Source organism: Spinacia oleracea, chromosome 4 (assembly GCF_020520425.1).
Source record: "Spinacia oleracea cultivar Varoflay chromosome 4, BTI_SOV_V1, whole genome shotgun sequence".
Classification (NCBI taxonomy): Eukaryota; Viridiplantae; Streptophyta; class Magnoliopsida; order Caryophyllales; family Amaranthaceae; genus Spinacia; species Spinacia oleracea.
The window spans coordinates 68,763,366-68,782,000 of record NC_079490.1 but is presented as its reverse complement, the minus strand read 5'-3'; the positions used below and the strand labels follow the sequence as shown (position 1 = coordinate 68,782,000).

At 41.8% G+C, this 18,635-nt stretch overlaps 2 protein-coding genes across 2 annotated transcripts; both read right to left on the bottom strand.

The window, feature by feature from the left end:
- Positions 1-3,096: 3,096 nt before the first annotated feature.
- On the bottom strand, positions 3,097-4,197 carry LOC130471606 (uncharacterized). The gene has a single exon (XM_056841839.1). The coding sequence runs from the start codon at positions 4,195-4,197 to the stop codon at positions 3,097-3,099; it is 1,101 nt and encodes a 366-aa protein (XP_056697817.1).
- Positions 4,198-5,789: 1,592 nt separating this feature from the next.
- Positions 5,790-17,868, bottom strand: LOC130471605 (uncharacterized). Its single transcript, XM_056841838.1, has 3 exons — positions 17,611-17,868; positions 6,476-7,144; positions 5,790-6,434 (listed from the first exon to the last, which is right to left on the bottom strand). Exons 1-3 carry the CDS (start codon positions 17,866-17,868, stop codon positions 5,790-5,792), a joined length of 1,572 nt encoding a protein of 523 aa, XP_056697816.1.
- Between the last annotated feature and the right edge of the window lie 767 nt (positions 17,869-18,635).

Sequence of the window (18,635 nt, the reverse complement as noted above, 5' to 3'; positions counted from 1 at the left end):
TCTCTTCTACATAGCTTCTGACCGGCAGGCGGCTTTGGACGATGAGGTCCGCAATATTCCCCCGTCTCGGCATTTCTCGTCCTGAGATAAGGCTAAGATCATCTCTTAGGTGATTAAAGCCGTGCCGAAGGAATATGTGGAGCAGTTCCCTCCGGCGGCGGATGCGCAATTCGGGGCTATGCAGGCGGTTCTCCTGGATGTAAGCATCCGTCTTCTTGTTTCATTCCTGTACTTAGCAGTTTTTACCCTTTCTTACTTACATTTTTCTTGCAGCTGCTTATTAAGGCCGAAGGCTTTAAGCGTTGGCGAGCTGACGTCACCAGCCAGCTTCAGCGGCAGGTGCATAAAGCCACAAATGCCGGTGATTATGCCATGGCGACAGTGGAGAAGGTTCGGCTTGAGATGCAGGAGACCATTGAAGCTCAAAGCAAGGAGCTGGCCATCCTGCGGAGCGACAAGAAGCAGTGCTTGATCAAAATCAATGACCAAGTTCTTGCTATTGAGACTCTTAATGCCGAAGCCCTTTCTGCCCAGTCGTTCCTCCAGGAGGCCGAGGCCAAGGTGAAGGAGGCTGCGAGCTTGCGCCAGCAAGTGGCCAGTCTTGAGGAGTTGGTCTCGGCTTCTCAGGCTGAGGTTTCTCAGTCAAGGCCGAGGCCAAGCTGGCTGCAGAGGACGCAAGAGAGAGAACTCGCCGAGCCTGGGACGCCTGCATGGAGGACTTCTCCTTCGCCTGGTTTGAGCGGCAAATTCGCAAGCAGGGTGCAATCATCGAGGTCGAGCAACAAGGTCTTCCTCCTCCTGTTTTTGAGGATTCTGATGCCGAAAGTGAGGAAGTGAACTCACCGGCTCAGGAGGAGGGGACTTCAGCTCAGCCAACCTCCAAGCTTGCTGTCGACGGCCCAGATGGTGTTGGTACGTCGACCTCCGCTCATTCCGCCGCTGCTCGTCCTACTGGGTCCTAACTCCACTCCCCTTGTCAATCAAAAATCAGTTTTTATGGCGCCAAGAGCGTCTGTAATGAATAATTTTATTTTCGTTTCAACGCCTATGGCGTTTGTTTGGATAATTTTTTATTTTTGTTGAATTTGGCGCCGTTTTGGGCGCGGACCAGTGGTGATTCGTCACCTTTTTATGTGATTTTTCAGTGTTAGACTTTTAAACGCCTTCTCTGTTATTTTGTCGTGTATGATTGGTCGTCTACTTTGTGCCCCAGAGCAGGTGTTTGTAAGTCTCTGAACAAGACTCCCATGCCCAAGTTTATTTTAGTTTATTGATTGACGCAAGTCAATCAATCAGTATGATTGCCGCTGAACTTGGGTATGGGGATTGTTGTACAACGTACTTTTTTGCTTCGGCATGTAGGAGTAATCCTATTTGCCTTAGAAAAATATTCGTTTTTAAGAAAGCAACGAATTGTATGGGGGTTTGCCCCCGTCGTAAATTGGGCGCGGCATGTTTGATGCCGCGGCATGTAGGAGTTATCCTATTTGCCTTAGAAAAATAAGCGTTTTTAATAAAACGAGTAATTTCATGGGGGTTTGCCCCCGTCGTTAATTGGGCGCGGCATGTTCGTTGCCGCGGCATATAATTCGGTTGGGGGTATGCCCCCGTCGTAAATTTGGGGCGGCATGTTTGATGCCGCGGCATGTAGGAGTAATCCTATTTGCCTTGGAAAAATAAGCGTTTTTTAATAAAACGAGTAATTTCATGGGCTTTGCCCCCGTCGTTAATTGGGCGCGGCATGTTCGTTGCCGCGGCATATAATTCGGTTGGGGGTTTGCCCCCGTCGTAAATTTGGGGCGGCATGTTTGATGCCGCGGCATGTAGGAGTAATCCTATTTGCCTTAGAAAAATAAGCGTTTTTAATAAAACGAGTAATTTCATGGGGTTTGCCCCCGTCGTTAATTGGGCGCGGCATGTTTGTTGCCGCGGCATATAATTCGGTTGGGGGTTTGCCCCCGTCGTAAATTTGGGGCGGCATGTCTGATGCCGCGGCATGTAGGAGTAATCCTATTTGCCTTAGAAAAATAAGCGTTTTTTAATAAAACGAGTAATTTCATGGGGTTTTCCCCCGTCTTTAATTGGGCGCGGCATGTTCGTTGCCGCGGCATATAATTCGGTTGGGGGTTTGCCCCCGTCGTAAATTTGGGGCGGCATGTTTGATGCCGCGGCATGTAGGAGTAATCCTATTTGCCTTAGAAAAATAAGCGTTTTTAATAAAATGAGTAATTTCATGGGGGTTTGCCCCCGTCGTAAATCTGGGGCGGCATGTTTGATGTCGCGGCCTGTAGGAGTAATCCTATTTGCCTTAGAAAAATAGACGTTCGTGTTTACGGGAACGGTTTTTTCAATTTAATAGGTGACCAGCCTATGTTTATGCTAATCTGGGCCACTCCTTAGGCTTCAATCAATTAGGCTTGTAAATGTTGTGCTAATCTGGGACCACTTCTTAGGCCCTTATCCGATTAGGCTTTTTGCATGCATATGTTAGGTAAGTTAGTAATTAGCGTAAGAGTAATAAATAGTACGAAACAAGAGTAGTATTATTTATTCTTTTGTAAGGCGAATTTAGCCGGTTACAAGAGAGATTACTACTCCATTAGGGCCATTAGCGGCCGTTGTCTAGACCACTTCCATAGAAGACGAAGTCAGAATTCATCCTAGAAAAAGTATTTTTTGAGATTGTCTGCATTCCAGGTGCGTAGAATTGGTCGGCCTTGCATGTCCTGAATGCGGTAGGTTCCATCTCTGACCTCGTCATAGATCTCATAGGGTCCTTCCTAAGTGGGCGTCAGTTTACCCTGCTCGTTGGCTCGTCCAACAGATTCCATCTTTCGGAGAACAAAGTCTCCTACCTTGAGCACTCTTTTAGAGACTTTCTTGTTGTACTCCCTCGCCATCCTTATCTTGTACAGTTGTTGCCTCAACGCTGCATTTCCTCTCACTTCAGGTAAAAAGTCAAGGGCCAACTTCATCATTTCCCAGTTGGCATTCTCGTCATATAACATGACTCTTAGTGTAGGTTCACACATTTCTATGGGCAACACGACCTCAGCACCATAGGCCAACAGGAATGGGGTTTCGCCGGTTGAGTTCTTAGCCGTGGTGCGGATGGACCATAAGACGTTTGGCTTCATCTAGTTTCTTCTTGATCCCTTCGGAGATAATCTTGTTAAACGCTTCGACTTGGCCATTGGCTTGAGGTCGTCCCACAGAGGCAAAGCAGTTGTGTATGTCGTGGTCTGCTAACCACTCCTTCAGCTTAGGCGTCTCAAACTGAGGCCCATTATCAAAGACGATAGCTTGTCGTATTCCAAAGCGAGTCATGATATTTTTCCAGATAAACGCCCTCGCATCACCTGTCCTTATGTTTTTGAGAGCCTCTACTTCAACCCACTTGGTGAAGTAATCAACAGCTACTATCACATAGCGCCGGCCTCCAGGGGCCGCTGTATATGGCCCTAACCGGTCCATTCCCCACTTGGCAAACGGAATGGGACTCATGATAGGAGTGAGAGGGTGGGCCGGTCTGTGGATGAGATGACCAAACTGTTGGCACTTGTCACATTTTTGCACCATAGCCAAGGCGTCTTCTCTCAAAGTGGGCCAGTAGTAACCAGTTCGCAAGGCTTTCTCTGCCAAAGCTCGTCCTCCAATGTGGGAGCTACATAATCCCTGGTGCAAATCATCTAGAATTTCTTTCCCTTTCTCAGGAGTGACACACCGCAGGAGGGGTCTAGAAAATGACTTCTTGTACAAAACTCCATTCCACCATTCAAACCAAGAACTCTTCTTTTGTATTTTGGCGGCTAGACTTGAATCGTCCGGAAGCGAACCGTCCACTTTGTAAGCAATGATAGGGTCCATCCAGGTTGACGATCGATCAAGAATATCTACCATAGGAGTGCACAATTCCTGCTCAATACTTCGCTTATCTTTCACTTCCAAAAACACGTGACGCGGGGTATCACAGGAAGCCGAGCTAGCTAGTTTTGACAGGGCATCAGCCTGATTGTTCTCCGTTCTGGGAATCTGCTTAGCTTCAAAGATCTTTAGATGTTCTATTTCTTGATGCACAGCTTGCATATATTTGATCATGTTAGGGTCTCTTTCCTCATAGTCCCCATTCACTTGACTCACAATGAGCTGTGAGTCAGAAAAGGCAAGTATTTCTTGAGCTCCGGCAGCTTTGCACATTTTTATGCCGGCTAATAAAGCTTCATATTCTTCCTCGTTGTTGGATGTTTGGAAATTGAATCTGATGGCATACTCATACTTGTCTCCTTCAGGGGATTGACATATTATGCCGGCTCCACACCCGTTCTGGGTTGACGAGCCATCTACATAGACTATTCAGCGAGTCGCCACATTCTTTTCAAAAGTTGGCCTCGTCATTTCTGCAATGAAATCGGCAAATGCTTGTCCCTTGATAGCCTTTCGAGGCTCATATGAGATATTAAATGCATTCAGCTCAATTGCCCATTTCAGCATTCGCCCAGCAGCGTCTAGCTTAGTAAGGGGTTGTTTCAAAGGTTGGTCTGTGTATACCACCAGTTTGTGTGCCAGAAAGTAAGGGCGCAGCTTCTTGCTGGCCATAAACAGCGCAAGTGCAAACTTCTCAATTGGAGAATATCTTAATTCGGCGTTTTACAGGACATGGCTCACAAAATAGACGGAGAGTTGCACTCCCTCCCTTTCAGTTAGCAACACAACACTCAAGGACCACTCAGAAATGACCAAATACACATACAAAGTTTCCCCCTAAAGAGGACTGACAAGCCGAGGTAAGGTGTGGAGGTGCTCTTTTAATCGGACGAAGGCAGTTTCTGCCGACTCAGTCCATTCAAATTTGCTCTTCTTCTTCATTGTGCCGAAGAAGTAATGACACTTGTCACCTTCCCTTGATAAGAACCGCCCCAGGGCCGCTAGACATCCCGTCAGGCGTTGGACTTCCTTGACTGATTTTGGCGACGTCATATCTATTACTGCTTGTACTTTATCAGGATTGGCCTCGATTCCCCTTTCATCAATAAGGAATCCCAAGAATTTTCCAACCGTTACCCCAAAAACACACTTCTTTGGATTCAACCTCATCTGATATTTTCGGAGCGTCTCAAAAGTTTCTCTTAAGTTAGCCAAGTGTTCTTCACGTTGCTTGCTTTTTACTATCATATCATCAATGTAAGCTTCGATGTTTCGCCCTAACTGACTAGAGAAGACAGTGTTGACTAGACGTTGAAATGTGGCTGGCGCATTCTTTAAACCAAACGGCATCACTTTGTAACAGTATAGGCCTTGCTCAGTAACAAATGACGTTTTTTCCCGATCATCTGGCCACAAAGGAATTTGGTGAAAGCCCGAGTATGCGTCCATGAAAGACATCAAAGCATGACTAGCCGTTGAATCTACCAACCGGTCTATCTTGGGTAGAGGGAAGCTGTCTTTTGGGCAAGCCTTGTTTAAATCTGTATAGTCCACACACATTCTCCAGGATTTGTTGGGCTTCGGCACCAACACTACATTTGCCACCCAATCTGGATATTGACTTGGCCGAATGAACCCAGCCTCCAACAACTTCTCCACTTCTTCGGCTGCGACTTTGTTTCTTGCTTCCCCATGATTTCTCTTCTTCTAACGAACAGGTTTTAAGGACTCATCTACATTGAGCTTGTGGACGGCTATGCTTGGATCAATGCCTGGCATCTCCTCCACAGCAAAAGCAAAAATGTCCTGGAATTCCCTCAGGAGAGTGACCAAGTGTGCCCCAAGCTGGTCGTCAGGAGAGACCCCTATTGGCACCGTCCTATCTGGACGGGCTTCATCAAGGATGATTTCATAATGTCCACCAACCGCTCAGGCCGCCTTGTTTCCATGTGAGCCGTGGCAATGGTAAAGGTATCCTTCTTGACTTTCTCCTCCATCTCATCTAGTTTTCTTTTTGAGCTTGCTCTTGCTTCGTCAGTTTTCCCCCAAGCCTCGGGACTTAGCGTAGTGAGATAACAATCTCTTGCTAGCTGTTGATCACCATGAATTATGCCGACCTGACCTTTATCACAGGCATACTTCATGAGCATAAGATGAGTGACGACCACTGCCTTGGCCTGATTCAAAGTTGGACGACCCAGTATGATATTGTAAGCAGTGAGGTCCTTTACAATTAGAAAGCGGGCGTTCAAGTTCTTACTTTGATGCCGGCCTCCAACTCGTAGGGGCAGAGTAATTATCCCCTGGGGATGAATTATGCCGCCTCCGAATCCAATGATCGGATAATGTATCTTTTCAATTGTCTTTGGGTCATGCTCAAGACGACTTAGACAAGCTGTGCTGATAATGTCCGACGGAATCCCCGTATCTACTAAGATACGCCTTACTTTGAGGTTTGCTACCTTCAATTCAATAACTAAGGGGTCGTCATGAGGAGTGGCGATCTTGCCCTGTCAGATTCACAAATCGGAGCTTTTCCAGACAACATGACCTGTCCCAACCGGCTTGCATAGTCTTTTTGACCTCTCATTGTTGGGCCCCCAGCGGCTAGACCTCCTGAGATGACGGCCACAATTTCTGGGTCAGTGTCGTTGTCATCACTTCCCCCTGTGCTTGGGCTGAGATAGGATTTCAGAAACCCTTTAGCGGCTAATCCATCGAGAGCCCTTCGTAGGGACTTGCAATCTTTTGTTTCATGTCCCACATCACAATGGAACTTACAGTAAAGCGAGCTGTCCCGAGTTTCCACCGGCGACTTCATGGGGAACGGTCGATCAATCTCATACCTATCACTTACATCTAGCAGTATCGTATACAGGTCAGTGTTGTATTCGAACCTTTCTTTGTCATAGGGTCGTCCTCTCTTCTGTCCTTGGGAGCGGTCTTCTTCATATCCTTTCTTTTCAATGGCCCATGTCCCATTCGGACGGCTGGTCTTTTTGTCTGACTTGTCCTTGCGCTGGGGATGATCTGTGGCCTCCGTTCTCTTAGACTCTTTGGGGACGGAGCAAATTTCAGTGGCATGAATAAAGGACTCGGCCTCATCCAGAGCGTCGGCCATAGTTCTCACACTTTTCTTCACCAAATCGAACTTAAAGGACCCCTTCTTAAGTCTCCTAAATAAATTATCAAACGCCACCCCGTCAGGTAGGTCTGGAATCTGTCCCGATTCCAAATTGAAACGTCGAACATAACTTCGCAAAGATTCATCTTTTCCTTGCTGTATTCGACCCAAATGCATGCTCGTCTTTTTCTCTTCTTTATGAAGGAAATAATGCCCTTGGTCCAAGTATGCATTCTATGTTAAGTCTAATAAATGCGGTTCAGTACTAATTAACAAGTTAATAATTCAGTGAGATCAAGTGAGCTGAATGCCTAGCTAGAGGCCGCTTCAGTTCAAGTGGAATTAATGATATTAATCCACAGCTTACTTTTGACTGAACCCGTAGGGTCACACAAATAGTACGTAAACGGATCAAGTATTTAATGGCATTAAATACTCTATCTATGGATATTCGGAATCGACGGATCTTGGTTTCAGTGGGAGCTGAGATCGTCACAGGCAAGAAATGAATACTCCGGAAACGATGATATTACCGGAAACGGAAATATGGATCGTATCGGAAATATAAATATTATCCAAGTCGTAGATGTTGCCGGAAACGGAAACATGGTACGTATCGGAAAATATTATCGGAAATGGAAATATTACCAGAATCGGAAATATTGCCGGAAACGGAAATATTGTCAGAATCGGAAATATTACCGGAATCGGAAAATAATTCCGGAAACGGAAATATTAAATATTTGTTCGAAACGGAAATTAATTCCGGAATCGGAAATGTTAAATATTGTTCGTATCGGAAATGAATTCCGGAATCGGAAATTTAATCGGAAGCGTATCGTACGAATAAGCATCGGACGAGGCCTGCCGGACGAGGGCCCAGCACGAAGCCAGGCCATCGCCCAGCAAGCCAAGCGCGCCACACAAACAGCCACGCCAGGCCCAGCGCAAGGCCAGGCCCAGCAGGGCCGTGGCAGCGCGCACAGCGCGCGCAGCGCGCGCGGGTGCTTGCGTGGGCTTGTGGCTCGCGCAGGCCTCGCTGCGTGGGCTGCTGCTCGCACGCACGCATGGGCGGCCCATCGTGGCTGCCGTGTGTGTGTGCGTAAGTGTTTGTGTTCGTGCACGTTTCCTAAAACGTGCAGAGTTCGGTTAATGATTAAATTCCTAATTCTATTTGATAAATTAATTAAATTAGAGTTCTTGTAGGATTCTAGGTTTAATTAATTTGTATCTGAATAGGATTCCAATTCCCTTTCCATACCCCTATAAATATGTGGCCTGGGTTCACAATTTATAACGAGTTTCAAAGTATTCAAAGTGAGTTTTTGAGAGAAAAATTCAGCCACACATCTTGCTCAAAAGTGCCGAAAATTCTAGTACCTTAAGGGCGATTCTAGTTGGTCAATCTTAAGGCGGATCCGGACGTGCTGTGGACTATCTACGGAGGGACGACACTTGGAGTCCTAAAGACTTGTTCTTGTTCGGTTCGGGCGCAGCTAGGGAGGGCACGCAACAAAGAGTATGCATCTAAATTATGCTATATGATTATGTGTAAATAATATGTAATCCTGGGTTGATGGTTGTTTCCGCATGATTTATGTAATATCATATGTATCATAACCTAACAGTGGTATCACGAGCCCCTTATTATTTTCATAATCTAAATTGCATGAACATGGTTAAATATTACAAATTTGCAAGAATTAAAAGGGGTGATTAATTTTCGTAATTGTTAATTAATTGCAAATTGCGTTTATTTAATTATACGTACGCAGTTTTTCGGCAGTTTCTTCATTACTCATTCCAATTCGAGTGATTTTTCTGCCGAACCCAAAATTCTCAAATTCGAAGCCTAACTATGACTTTTCGAAGGTTTTAGTTTTTCGAATGCAAAATTTCGTAAATTTAAGATGTTAAATTAAATATTTGCGATTCTTGTTGATAAATCTTGAATTTTTGATTGACCTATTGTATATTTTTAACAAGTTTGAATGCCTAGCCTTGTTAATTATGCAATCTAATTTGTAATTATGATTAATTTGTTGAAAATTAGAATAATTTAGAATTAATTTGATTTTCATAATTAATTATAATTTAATTAGAAACCTATGATTAAAAACCACCATAAAAATTGTAAATTTATGATAAATTTTAAATTTTTATGACCTAGACTTGAATCCATAACAATCGGAAATCAATTGAATAATAAATTTTTGATTTTTCGCCCTAAAATTATGAAATTAATATTATTTATTAATTTGTCATTAATTTTAAATATAAATTTTAAATTTTTATGCGATTCGTTCATATAACTTGCACGCACAAAGCAATGGACGCTTCGTGTCACCCTTAAGGGGTGTTGTATAGTGCGGGCATGCGACGACGAGCAAGGGAGCTCGTCGCCCGTGCGGCACGAATGCAATGAGCAAGGGCGTAGTGCACGAGCACAAGGCAGCAACCCTGCCTTGTGTCGTGGGCCACGAGATATGAACAAATGGGCATGGGCGAAAGGCAAGCCAAGGCAGTCGCGTGTGGGCAGCAAGCGAGCTGCGCCACAACGCGCACTGCCTCGCGCAAGAGCGCGCAGCCTCGCGCGCAGCGAGCGCAAGCTCGCGTGCCACGAGCGCTGCGCCCAGCGTTGCTCGCGCGCACAGCGAGCGATGTCGCGCGCCCAGCGAGCGATGTCGCGCGCCCAGCGAGCGATGTCGCGCGCCCAACGAGCGATGTCGCGCGCCCAGCGAGCGATGGCTCGCGCGCACAGCAAGCGCTGGCGAGCGCGCACTGCGAGCGATGGCTCGCGTGCGACGAGCGCTGGCGCGCGCGCAGCGAGCACCACAGCGTGCGATGGCTTGCGATTGGTAGAGCAGCAGCTATGCGACGAGCGCATGGGCTGCGCGCATATGGCCAGCAATGGCTGTATGCGTGCGGCCCATGGGCGTGCAATGCGTAGGGTGTTTGCGTTACGATTAGATCGTTTTGAATGTTTAATTTGAAAATTTCAGTTCACGTAATTTTAATTAATTTTAAAATTAATAATTTAAATTATTTTCTTGGATTTTAATTTTGAATATTGTAATTATAATAAATGTTATTTATTCTAATTATTTTACTAAAATTAAAATCATGAATTAATTTAAATAACGACTGAAATTAAATTAAACTTTTTGGATTCAATTATAAATTTATATGAGCTTTAAATTTTAATCAAAATTGTATGTTTCCGGTTAGACTAGAAATACATTTTTATGTTTAAAATTAGTAAAGCATATGAATTTATTGGTTTAAGTGGGAGCGCTTTTTAGTCATAAAACTCTTGATTAGGTCTACAAATCCTTAAGGTTAAAACAACTTGATTAGAATTAATAAGGACTGAATAATTGGTAGATTATTGGTGCCCTTGATTAATTGCTGCAAATGTTTACGTGATGCATAATGTGTTTTACTAACCAGCTATGTGGGCCATTCATGATAATGAATGGGTGAATGGTATATATTGTATATGTACTGTTTTGCAGGTTATGAAGTGACTAGTATGGCCCAAATAGGATAGAAAATATGGTCTGCGTACCATTAATTTGAATGTAATTGGTCTAAAGTACCAAAGTTATTTTTCAATTCAAATATGGTCTGCGTACCATCAAATAGTTGTAATTAGTTATAGCTTATCCTATTTGAAGAAAATGGTGCCTCCCACGGAGATTTTCAAGACGGACTTTGAAGTCAAAGCTTCAAGATGAAGTCGGGCCATACTAGATCACATTTATCTGATGCATGCTTTAAGTTATTTATTGCTTTAAATATGTCTTAATTATGCGTAAGATTATGGCTTGATTATGTTGCATGATTAAGGATTTTAGTTCACTTAAAATCTAACCAACATAGTAAGAGCCTTAAGTTCCAAACTTAAAAATTGAGTTATAAGGTGCCATGCCAAAATATACACTTGCTTGGATATCCTTTACATCAATCTAGTAATAGTTTTCGCTCAGCGAGGTGTTACTTATTGGTCCTAAAGGGGCAAGGTACACAAATAATTGTGAGTACATGTTAGTTTTGGTGAAACTCAACGATATAAGTAAGGAGTCCTTTTATGTCGTGGCAAAATCGATAGGTTTACCTAATAAGTTCTTAGACGTACCTATCAACCAAGAATAGTTTCTAGACTATTAGCAAAAGGCTTTTGCTTACCTAAGATGTTTTAGGATTAAGTCGACAAACTGTGCTTAGTTCTTCAATGATTTTAGGATCTTGGAATCATTTTATTCACACCTGCCGGAACAATAAAATCGAATAAAATGCTAATAACTTGTTTGAATTGCATGGTTGCTTTAATTTCAAGTTATTATTCATGATAAATGTTTAGACTTTGCATGCTTCAATGTATGTTTTAATTATTGTTTATAATTAAATATCTTGCACTGCAATAAATCCTTTTAGAAAGGTAAAAGTAAATTTCCTCGATTGGTAGTGAATCCAAGAACGATTCACGGAAAAGAGAGAAAGTGAGCAATTTAAAATGTACGTTTCTTATATCGACTTTTATGGTTGTTTTCGAATATCAAAATCGAATGGCAAACCAATTGGTGCTTGTGAATTCAAAATACAATGTAGTTTTGAGATCATAAAGCATTGAGTTTAAACGCTCAGCCTTACCAATGGTTAACAACCTAATATCTTTGTCCATTTAATTCTCGAATGACTCTAATCCCTAGACATCCGAATAGATCGATGCTTAGAGAACTTTAGAAGCTTCTGGTAAGATCATCTAGTTGAAACAGAATATTCAACATAAATTAAATGGTAAGAACCTTGTTGGAGTGACATTGGACATGTCTAACAAAGTATAAAAGTCAACACTAGAGAATTCAATTCTTAAGACTATAAGAAAGGGTACAAGAAATAGGAAAACAAAGGAACAAATGAAAGGAATTTACGATTCCGGTTCTACCTATAAGTTTATGTTTAAAGAAAAGTGACCTAGCAATCAAACTTCCTTGGTATCATATACCGCTTGAGGTTCTCACTTCGGTAATAACTCAAACAATGGAAGCTAGGATACACTAATGACCTACAAGTGGGAAATGAAGCATGGCAATGCTACATTAGTTGTAGGGTAATCTAGTTTGTTTTAAGTCCTTTCAAAGGCTGGAACTTAATGGCTATTTTGTTCCATAATCAACATACCTAAATTTCTGCTTCAAACACAGAAAGACTCACATTCAGAAGAACAAAAACAATGCTTGTTTGTTTGTTTATTTGAATGAAATGGTCATTTACGGAATGAGTCAATATGCTTGATTAAAACAAACAACTCTTTAAAGAACTTTACTAGGTTCAAATCAACCCCTTGATTTGAGTTCCACTAATCTTTGGCATTGTTGCTTAGACCATATCAACAAGTTAACATTCAAAAGCTCTATTTTAATGGACTTTTTAAAGTTGGTTGATTTCTAGATCAACTTAAGACAAGCTAGTCTTACTTGTTGAAAGTAACAAAAGATATGAACTATTGTTAGAACGCCTAGACGATAGAGTTCAAAGCTAAAGAAAGATTTTATGACTTTATGGATTTGAGTGAATATAGGTTTATTGACTCAAATGTGATATAAGTTGAATCTGTTTGGGTAGTTCCAAGATTCAGAAGTATAAAATCCACTTGGCAAGAAATCTTAAAGATCTAGGTTAGATCATGTTGATGATTACTTGAGACCAAATATGATCATCAATGATTGTGTGTTGTAATTTCACAATCTAGGTCCATAAGATATGGCATATCGTAGTTGGAATAATCGAAGTCAATTAGTACTTGATTCGATCAATGATGAATCATAAAGACTTTTCCTATAATTTCTAAAACAAAATGCTCAACTACCACCAAACTAAACCAAATTCGTCAAAGCTATTGAAAAGTAATTTCAGGATATCTTTTCAATTATATATATCTAAAGAGTTGCTAAACTCAGTGGGAGCTTAGTGTTTGTTATTCAACAAACTAAGGCCCAAGTCTAGATATATGTTTCATTGTGATTTATTCAAATGAGACACAAGGGTATTGTTTCTACCACGAATTTTTGAGAACATAATGTTTGTTTGCTCGAAATAATGTCCTTTTGGAGATTCGTTTCCAAAATGACAAGTGGGAGAAAATAGACCTCGAAAGTCTTCGAGGCGAACAACAAACATAAACGGACATTCCGGAGGCTTTTCGAAGTGCTTCAGAAAAAAAACCGAACTTATTCTTTAAGGACTTTAGAAGTGGCTTTAAAGAATAGACATCTCTTAGAAGACTTTACAAGTGCTTCAAGGAGAACAGAATATTCAAAGGACTTTCAAGTGGCTATTGATATTCTATTGTTTGATGTTCTATACCCAAGTAGGCATAGAATTCAAGTCACTGAAACTATGCAATTCTTCTATTAGATAGTAAAGAAACCTACAACTTGCAGTCAAACCAAAAGAAGTGACTTGTAAGAAAGCTATGACGAAACCCAGATTCCCTAAAATGGTTAGAGGCCATATATAGACTATATGTTTAATTGGTTAAAGGCCATAAAACATACTCAATGTTTTGATGACAAAATTGAAATTTTGTTGATTTGCAAGAATAGTTTCACACCTATTGGTTGCAAGTTTGTTTTAAGGATAAAAACCATCAAACATGGAATTGTGTTCACACACAAAGCTAGATTAGTTGCTAAAGGTTAAAAGCAAATTCATGGCATGGATTGTGTTGAAACCTCATGCAAAATCGTAATGCTTAAGTCTATAATTCAAGCAATGATTGCATATTGGTACATATGGCAATTGGATGACAAAACGTATTCCTCAATCAAATGTTGGAATATAATATGTACATGGTATGTCATAGAATTTGTGGATACAAATAAATGCTTGAAAAGGAAAGCTAGCTTATAAAATCTAAGTACAGATTTAAGCAAGCAATTGGGAATTGGAACTGTATTTTAAGTGAAGCTAATAAGCATTTTAGTTTCATAAAATATACATGATTCTTATAGATATATAAGAAGTTTAGTGGGAGTACTTAAAACTTAATTGGTCCTATGTGTATTACACACATATCTCTCTATTGTGAAATAACATTCAAATACTAATGACTTAGATTTGAAATTATTCATCAATGATGGACCATGGCGAAACTTAGTACATACTGGGTATTAAGATCTATTTACAAAGATCTTATGATATTGTTTTGGATTAAGTAATGGCATTTACTAAATCAAACACGAAAGTCTCCATTGGAGATATTCGACCCATGTGAATAAATCTAAGTAAAGGATGTTTGAACTATGTATAAGCATTTACTAGTTAAACATCAAAGGATCTAAATAAGATTCTTAACCTATATTATATGTCAAAGAATTTAGCTGAATTTAGTATCTACTGAAACTAGATAAGCTAAAGTTACATGAATAGAATTCAATTGGGAATTATTCTGCAAAAGAATTTATCATGTATGATATAATATAAGGATCGCCAAAAACGTATCGTATGACTTTAGCCATGACGAACATATACCAATCTCTATTGATCTAAGTAAAGATCAACTAGATTGAGATCAAGAATACTTATGGTACTTGAAAAGGTACATAGGAATAGTTCTTGATTCAAGGAAATAAAGATATGCTAAATATTGATGCTACACGCATAAACACTGGCAAAGGATCAAGCAAGACCCTTTGGAGTTAACCATTGATAAGGACGAGCTATAGAGCATCGTGTTTTGAAAATGGCAACATGGGTTGGAGACCATGAGTTGTTGCGTGGGAAATTAAAATAATAATTTCTATGTTCTAAGATATAGTTGGAGAATCTTCCACATATCTATGAACTGCCTGGATAGGTAAATCCAAACAAAGCATCACTAGCAACCTATACAGTTGAAGTAAAAGTAATTATTGCCTAAGAAGCAATAAAACAGGGTTGTTTAAAGTTCTTCACTGAACTTGGGTAGATCACCTATCTGCTGGCTTGATGGTTCTTCATTGAAAAATGCGTAGAACCACTCTTGAAGCAAGAAAAACGTCTGCTAACTTGATGGTTCTTCATTGCAAAATGAGTAAAACCACCATCGAAGTAAGAAAGACTAGATCACATAATAAACAAACTCGAAAAGATCTTATCATCATATCTCGAAGAACATTCGATGAAAAGGATATTAAGATTGGCAAAGCATGATAACTAAACCTATGCAACAAGTGAGAAGCAACACTCACGTTGTAGCACTGGAAATCAAGCATAGCTTTGAATTCCATGAATTGTTTTAGAAGATGGGTTTGAGGCCCATGGTTATAAAACATTGGGGTTGAACATTTATCATATATGAAATGTATTTTCATATTCCATTTAATCTTGGTTTAGTATTAAATGATGAGTCCCTTCAAATTTGACGATATATTCAAGATAGACTGTCAGGACCAGTCCTGTGACTAAGAAATGTCTATCAAGTGAACTTGAATGTCAAAGGTTGAAAATGGTCCCTAGTCGGAGTTTTCTATAAAATTGGACGCATAGAAAACGTTAGACGATTAGAATGCAAGATGACTAGTAGTTCTGTTTCTTGAACTATGTGGACATGGCAATGTCATAATCATTTGCATAGATACTTACTTTGGGAAGACTAGTATCGGACAAGACCTATGAAACTTTACTGTAAGAGATGAAATTCTGTCATAAGTAAATTTCATTAAATTATTAGATACTGAATCCTCAATACCTGAGTGATTTGAGATTACTTGTTTGAGAACTGGTTGCTTTGACGTTGACCAACCGTCGCACCGTAAAAGGAGGCTATAAAGGCAACGCTCAGGTAATCACCTATCAAACGAAGTCTAATCTCAAGATCGCAAGATTGGGATTGTCCTCCCATAAATCGGGATGAGATGCTTAAAAGTTGTACAAGGCCACTCGGAGAGCTAGAAACTGTGAAATGCATGGCCGTGCTCGGATGAATCATAGGCTATGATTATCTGTTTATTTGATCAGTTGAACTCTGAAACCGAGGAACACCTCTGGACATAATAAGGATGACAACTCTTACCTTATGTTCAAGAGCAAGCATCGAGCGACAAAGGAATTAGGAAATGCACACTTGTCCCTAAGGATAAGTGGGAGACTGAAGGAAATAATGCCCTTGGTCCAAGTATGCATTCTATGTTAAGTCTAATAAATGCGGTTCAGTATTAATTAACAAGTTAATAATTCAGTGAGATCAAGTGAGCTGAATGCCTAGCTAGAGGCCGCTTCAGTTCAAGTGGAATTAATGATATTAATCCACAGCTTACTCTTGACTGAACCCTTAGGGTCACACAAATAGTACGTAAACGGATCAAGTATTTAATGGCATTAAATACTCTATCTATGGATATTCGGAATCGACGGATCTTGGTTTCAGTGGGAGCTGAGATCGTCACAGGCAAGAAATGAATACTCCGGAAACGATGATATTACCGGAAACGGAAATATGGATCGTATCGGAAATATAAATATTATCCAAGTCGTAGATGTTGCCGGAAACGGAAACATGGTACGTATCGGAAAATATTATCGGAAATGGAAATATTACCAGAATCGGAAATATTGCCGGAAACGGAAATATTGTCAGAATCGGAAATATTACCGGAATCGGAAAATAATTCCGGAAACGGAAATATTAAATATTTGTTCGAAACGGAAATTAATTCCGGAATCGGAAATGTTAAATATTGTTCGTATCGGAAATGAATTCCGGAATCGGAAATTTAATCGGAAGCGTATCGTACGAATAAGCATCGGACGAGGCCTGCCGGACGAGGGCCCAGCACGAAGCCAGGCCATCGCCCAGCAAGCCAAGCGCGCCACACAAACAGCCACGCCAGGCCCAGCGCAAGGCCAGGCCCAGCAGGCCGTGGCAGCGCGCACAGCGCGCGCAGCGCGCGCGGGTGCTTGCGTGGGCTTGTGGCTCGCGCAGGCCTCGCTGCGTGGGCTGCTGCTCGCACGCACGCATGGGAGGCCCATCGTGGCTGCCGTGTGTGTGTGCGTAAGTGTTTGTGTTCGTGCACGTTTCCTAAAACGTGCAGAGTTCGGTTAATGATTAAATTCCTAATTCTATTTGATAAATTAATTAAATTAGAGTTCTTGTAGGATTCTAGGTTTAATTAATTTGTATCTGAATAGGATTCCAATTCCCTTTCCATACCCCTATAAATATGTGGCCTGGGTTCACAATTTATAACGAGTTTCAAAGTATTCAAAGTGAGTTTTTGAGAGAAAAATTCAGCCACACATCTTGCTCAAAAGTGCCGAAAATTCTAGTACCTTAAGGGCGATTCTAGTTGGTCAATCTTAAGGCGGATCCGGACGTGCTGTGGACTATCTACGGAGGGACGACACTTGGAGTCCTAAAGACTTGTTCTTGTTCGGTTCGGGCGCAGCTAGGGAGGGCACGCAACAAAGAGTATGCATCTAAATTATGCTATATGATTATGTGTAAATAATATGTAATCCTGGGTTGATGGTTGTTTCCGCATGATTTATGTAATATCATATGTATCATAACCTAACACTTTATAAGCCATAAATCTTGCTGAAAATAACATCTCCAATTCGGCATATGTGTTGATCGTTCCCGCAGGCAACTTCTCGAACCATTTGGAGGCAACCCCTTTCAGAGTGGACGGGAAGTATTTGCACCAAGTTGCATCAGTAGTTCCCTGGACATACATATGATGCCGATAGGCCAAGAGGTGTACATCAGGATCAGACGTGCCTTCATAGGCGTCAATAGCTGGCGTCTTTACTTTAGGCTCCTTGGGAGCATTCATGATATCAGCACAGAATGGGGTGGTGTAATCGAGGATAATGCCGGCTACTCCCTGTTGAATATGGCATATCGGGTCCTGCCTTCTATTCTGGGATGTTCTACGCCGCTCGCTGTCCGCGCGACTGACATGAGTCCTGGTGAGGCGGCGCGAAGGAGAAGCAAGGGGTGAATCTTGCATGACAGGGTGGAACCTGTATCTGACAGCTCAGTTTCTTGGGGCCTATCTAGCTGGATGATCGGTACTCTTCTGGACGGTCCAGGTTCAGGCCGAGAGGTTGGCAGGATCCGACGCGGAGCTATAGGCTGGAAAGAAGTTCTTGTTCGGTCAAAGCGTCTGTCATGATCGTCATTTCGTGCTTGGTCTTGCCGCCAGACATTAGACCGAGTGAGTCCATTAAAGAAAGGAATTCCCGTCCCATGAGACTGAGAACGGATAATCTTGATCTCTTCTTGGAGAGTGTCCATCTGTGCTTTGAATCCAGCCAGGATATCTTTGAGCTGCCCAGCAGACACCGGCAAGTCTGGGTTCTCTTCCATAACTGTGTCGGCGTCAGCCCTCAAGTGACCACCTGGAGGAATCGAAGGTTGACCCGTCTCATCCTCCACTTGGACCTGCTCGGGTTGTGACTCAGGAGGAGGTTCAAGACGGCCGTCCTGCCCTACAGACTGGTGGCTTCTGTCGTCCCTCCCTCGAGGAGGACGATCACCATTCATTGCGGTTTCGTCGTTTTCGTTTTGATTGATGGGCGCGTCTCCGAAGTGCTGGAC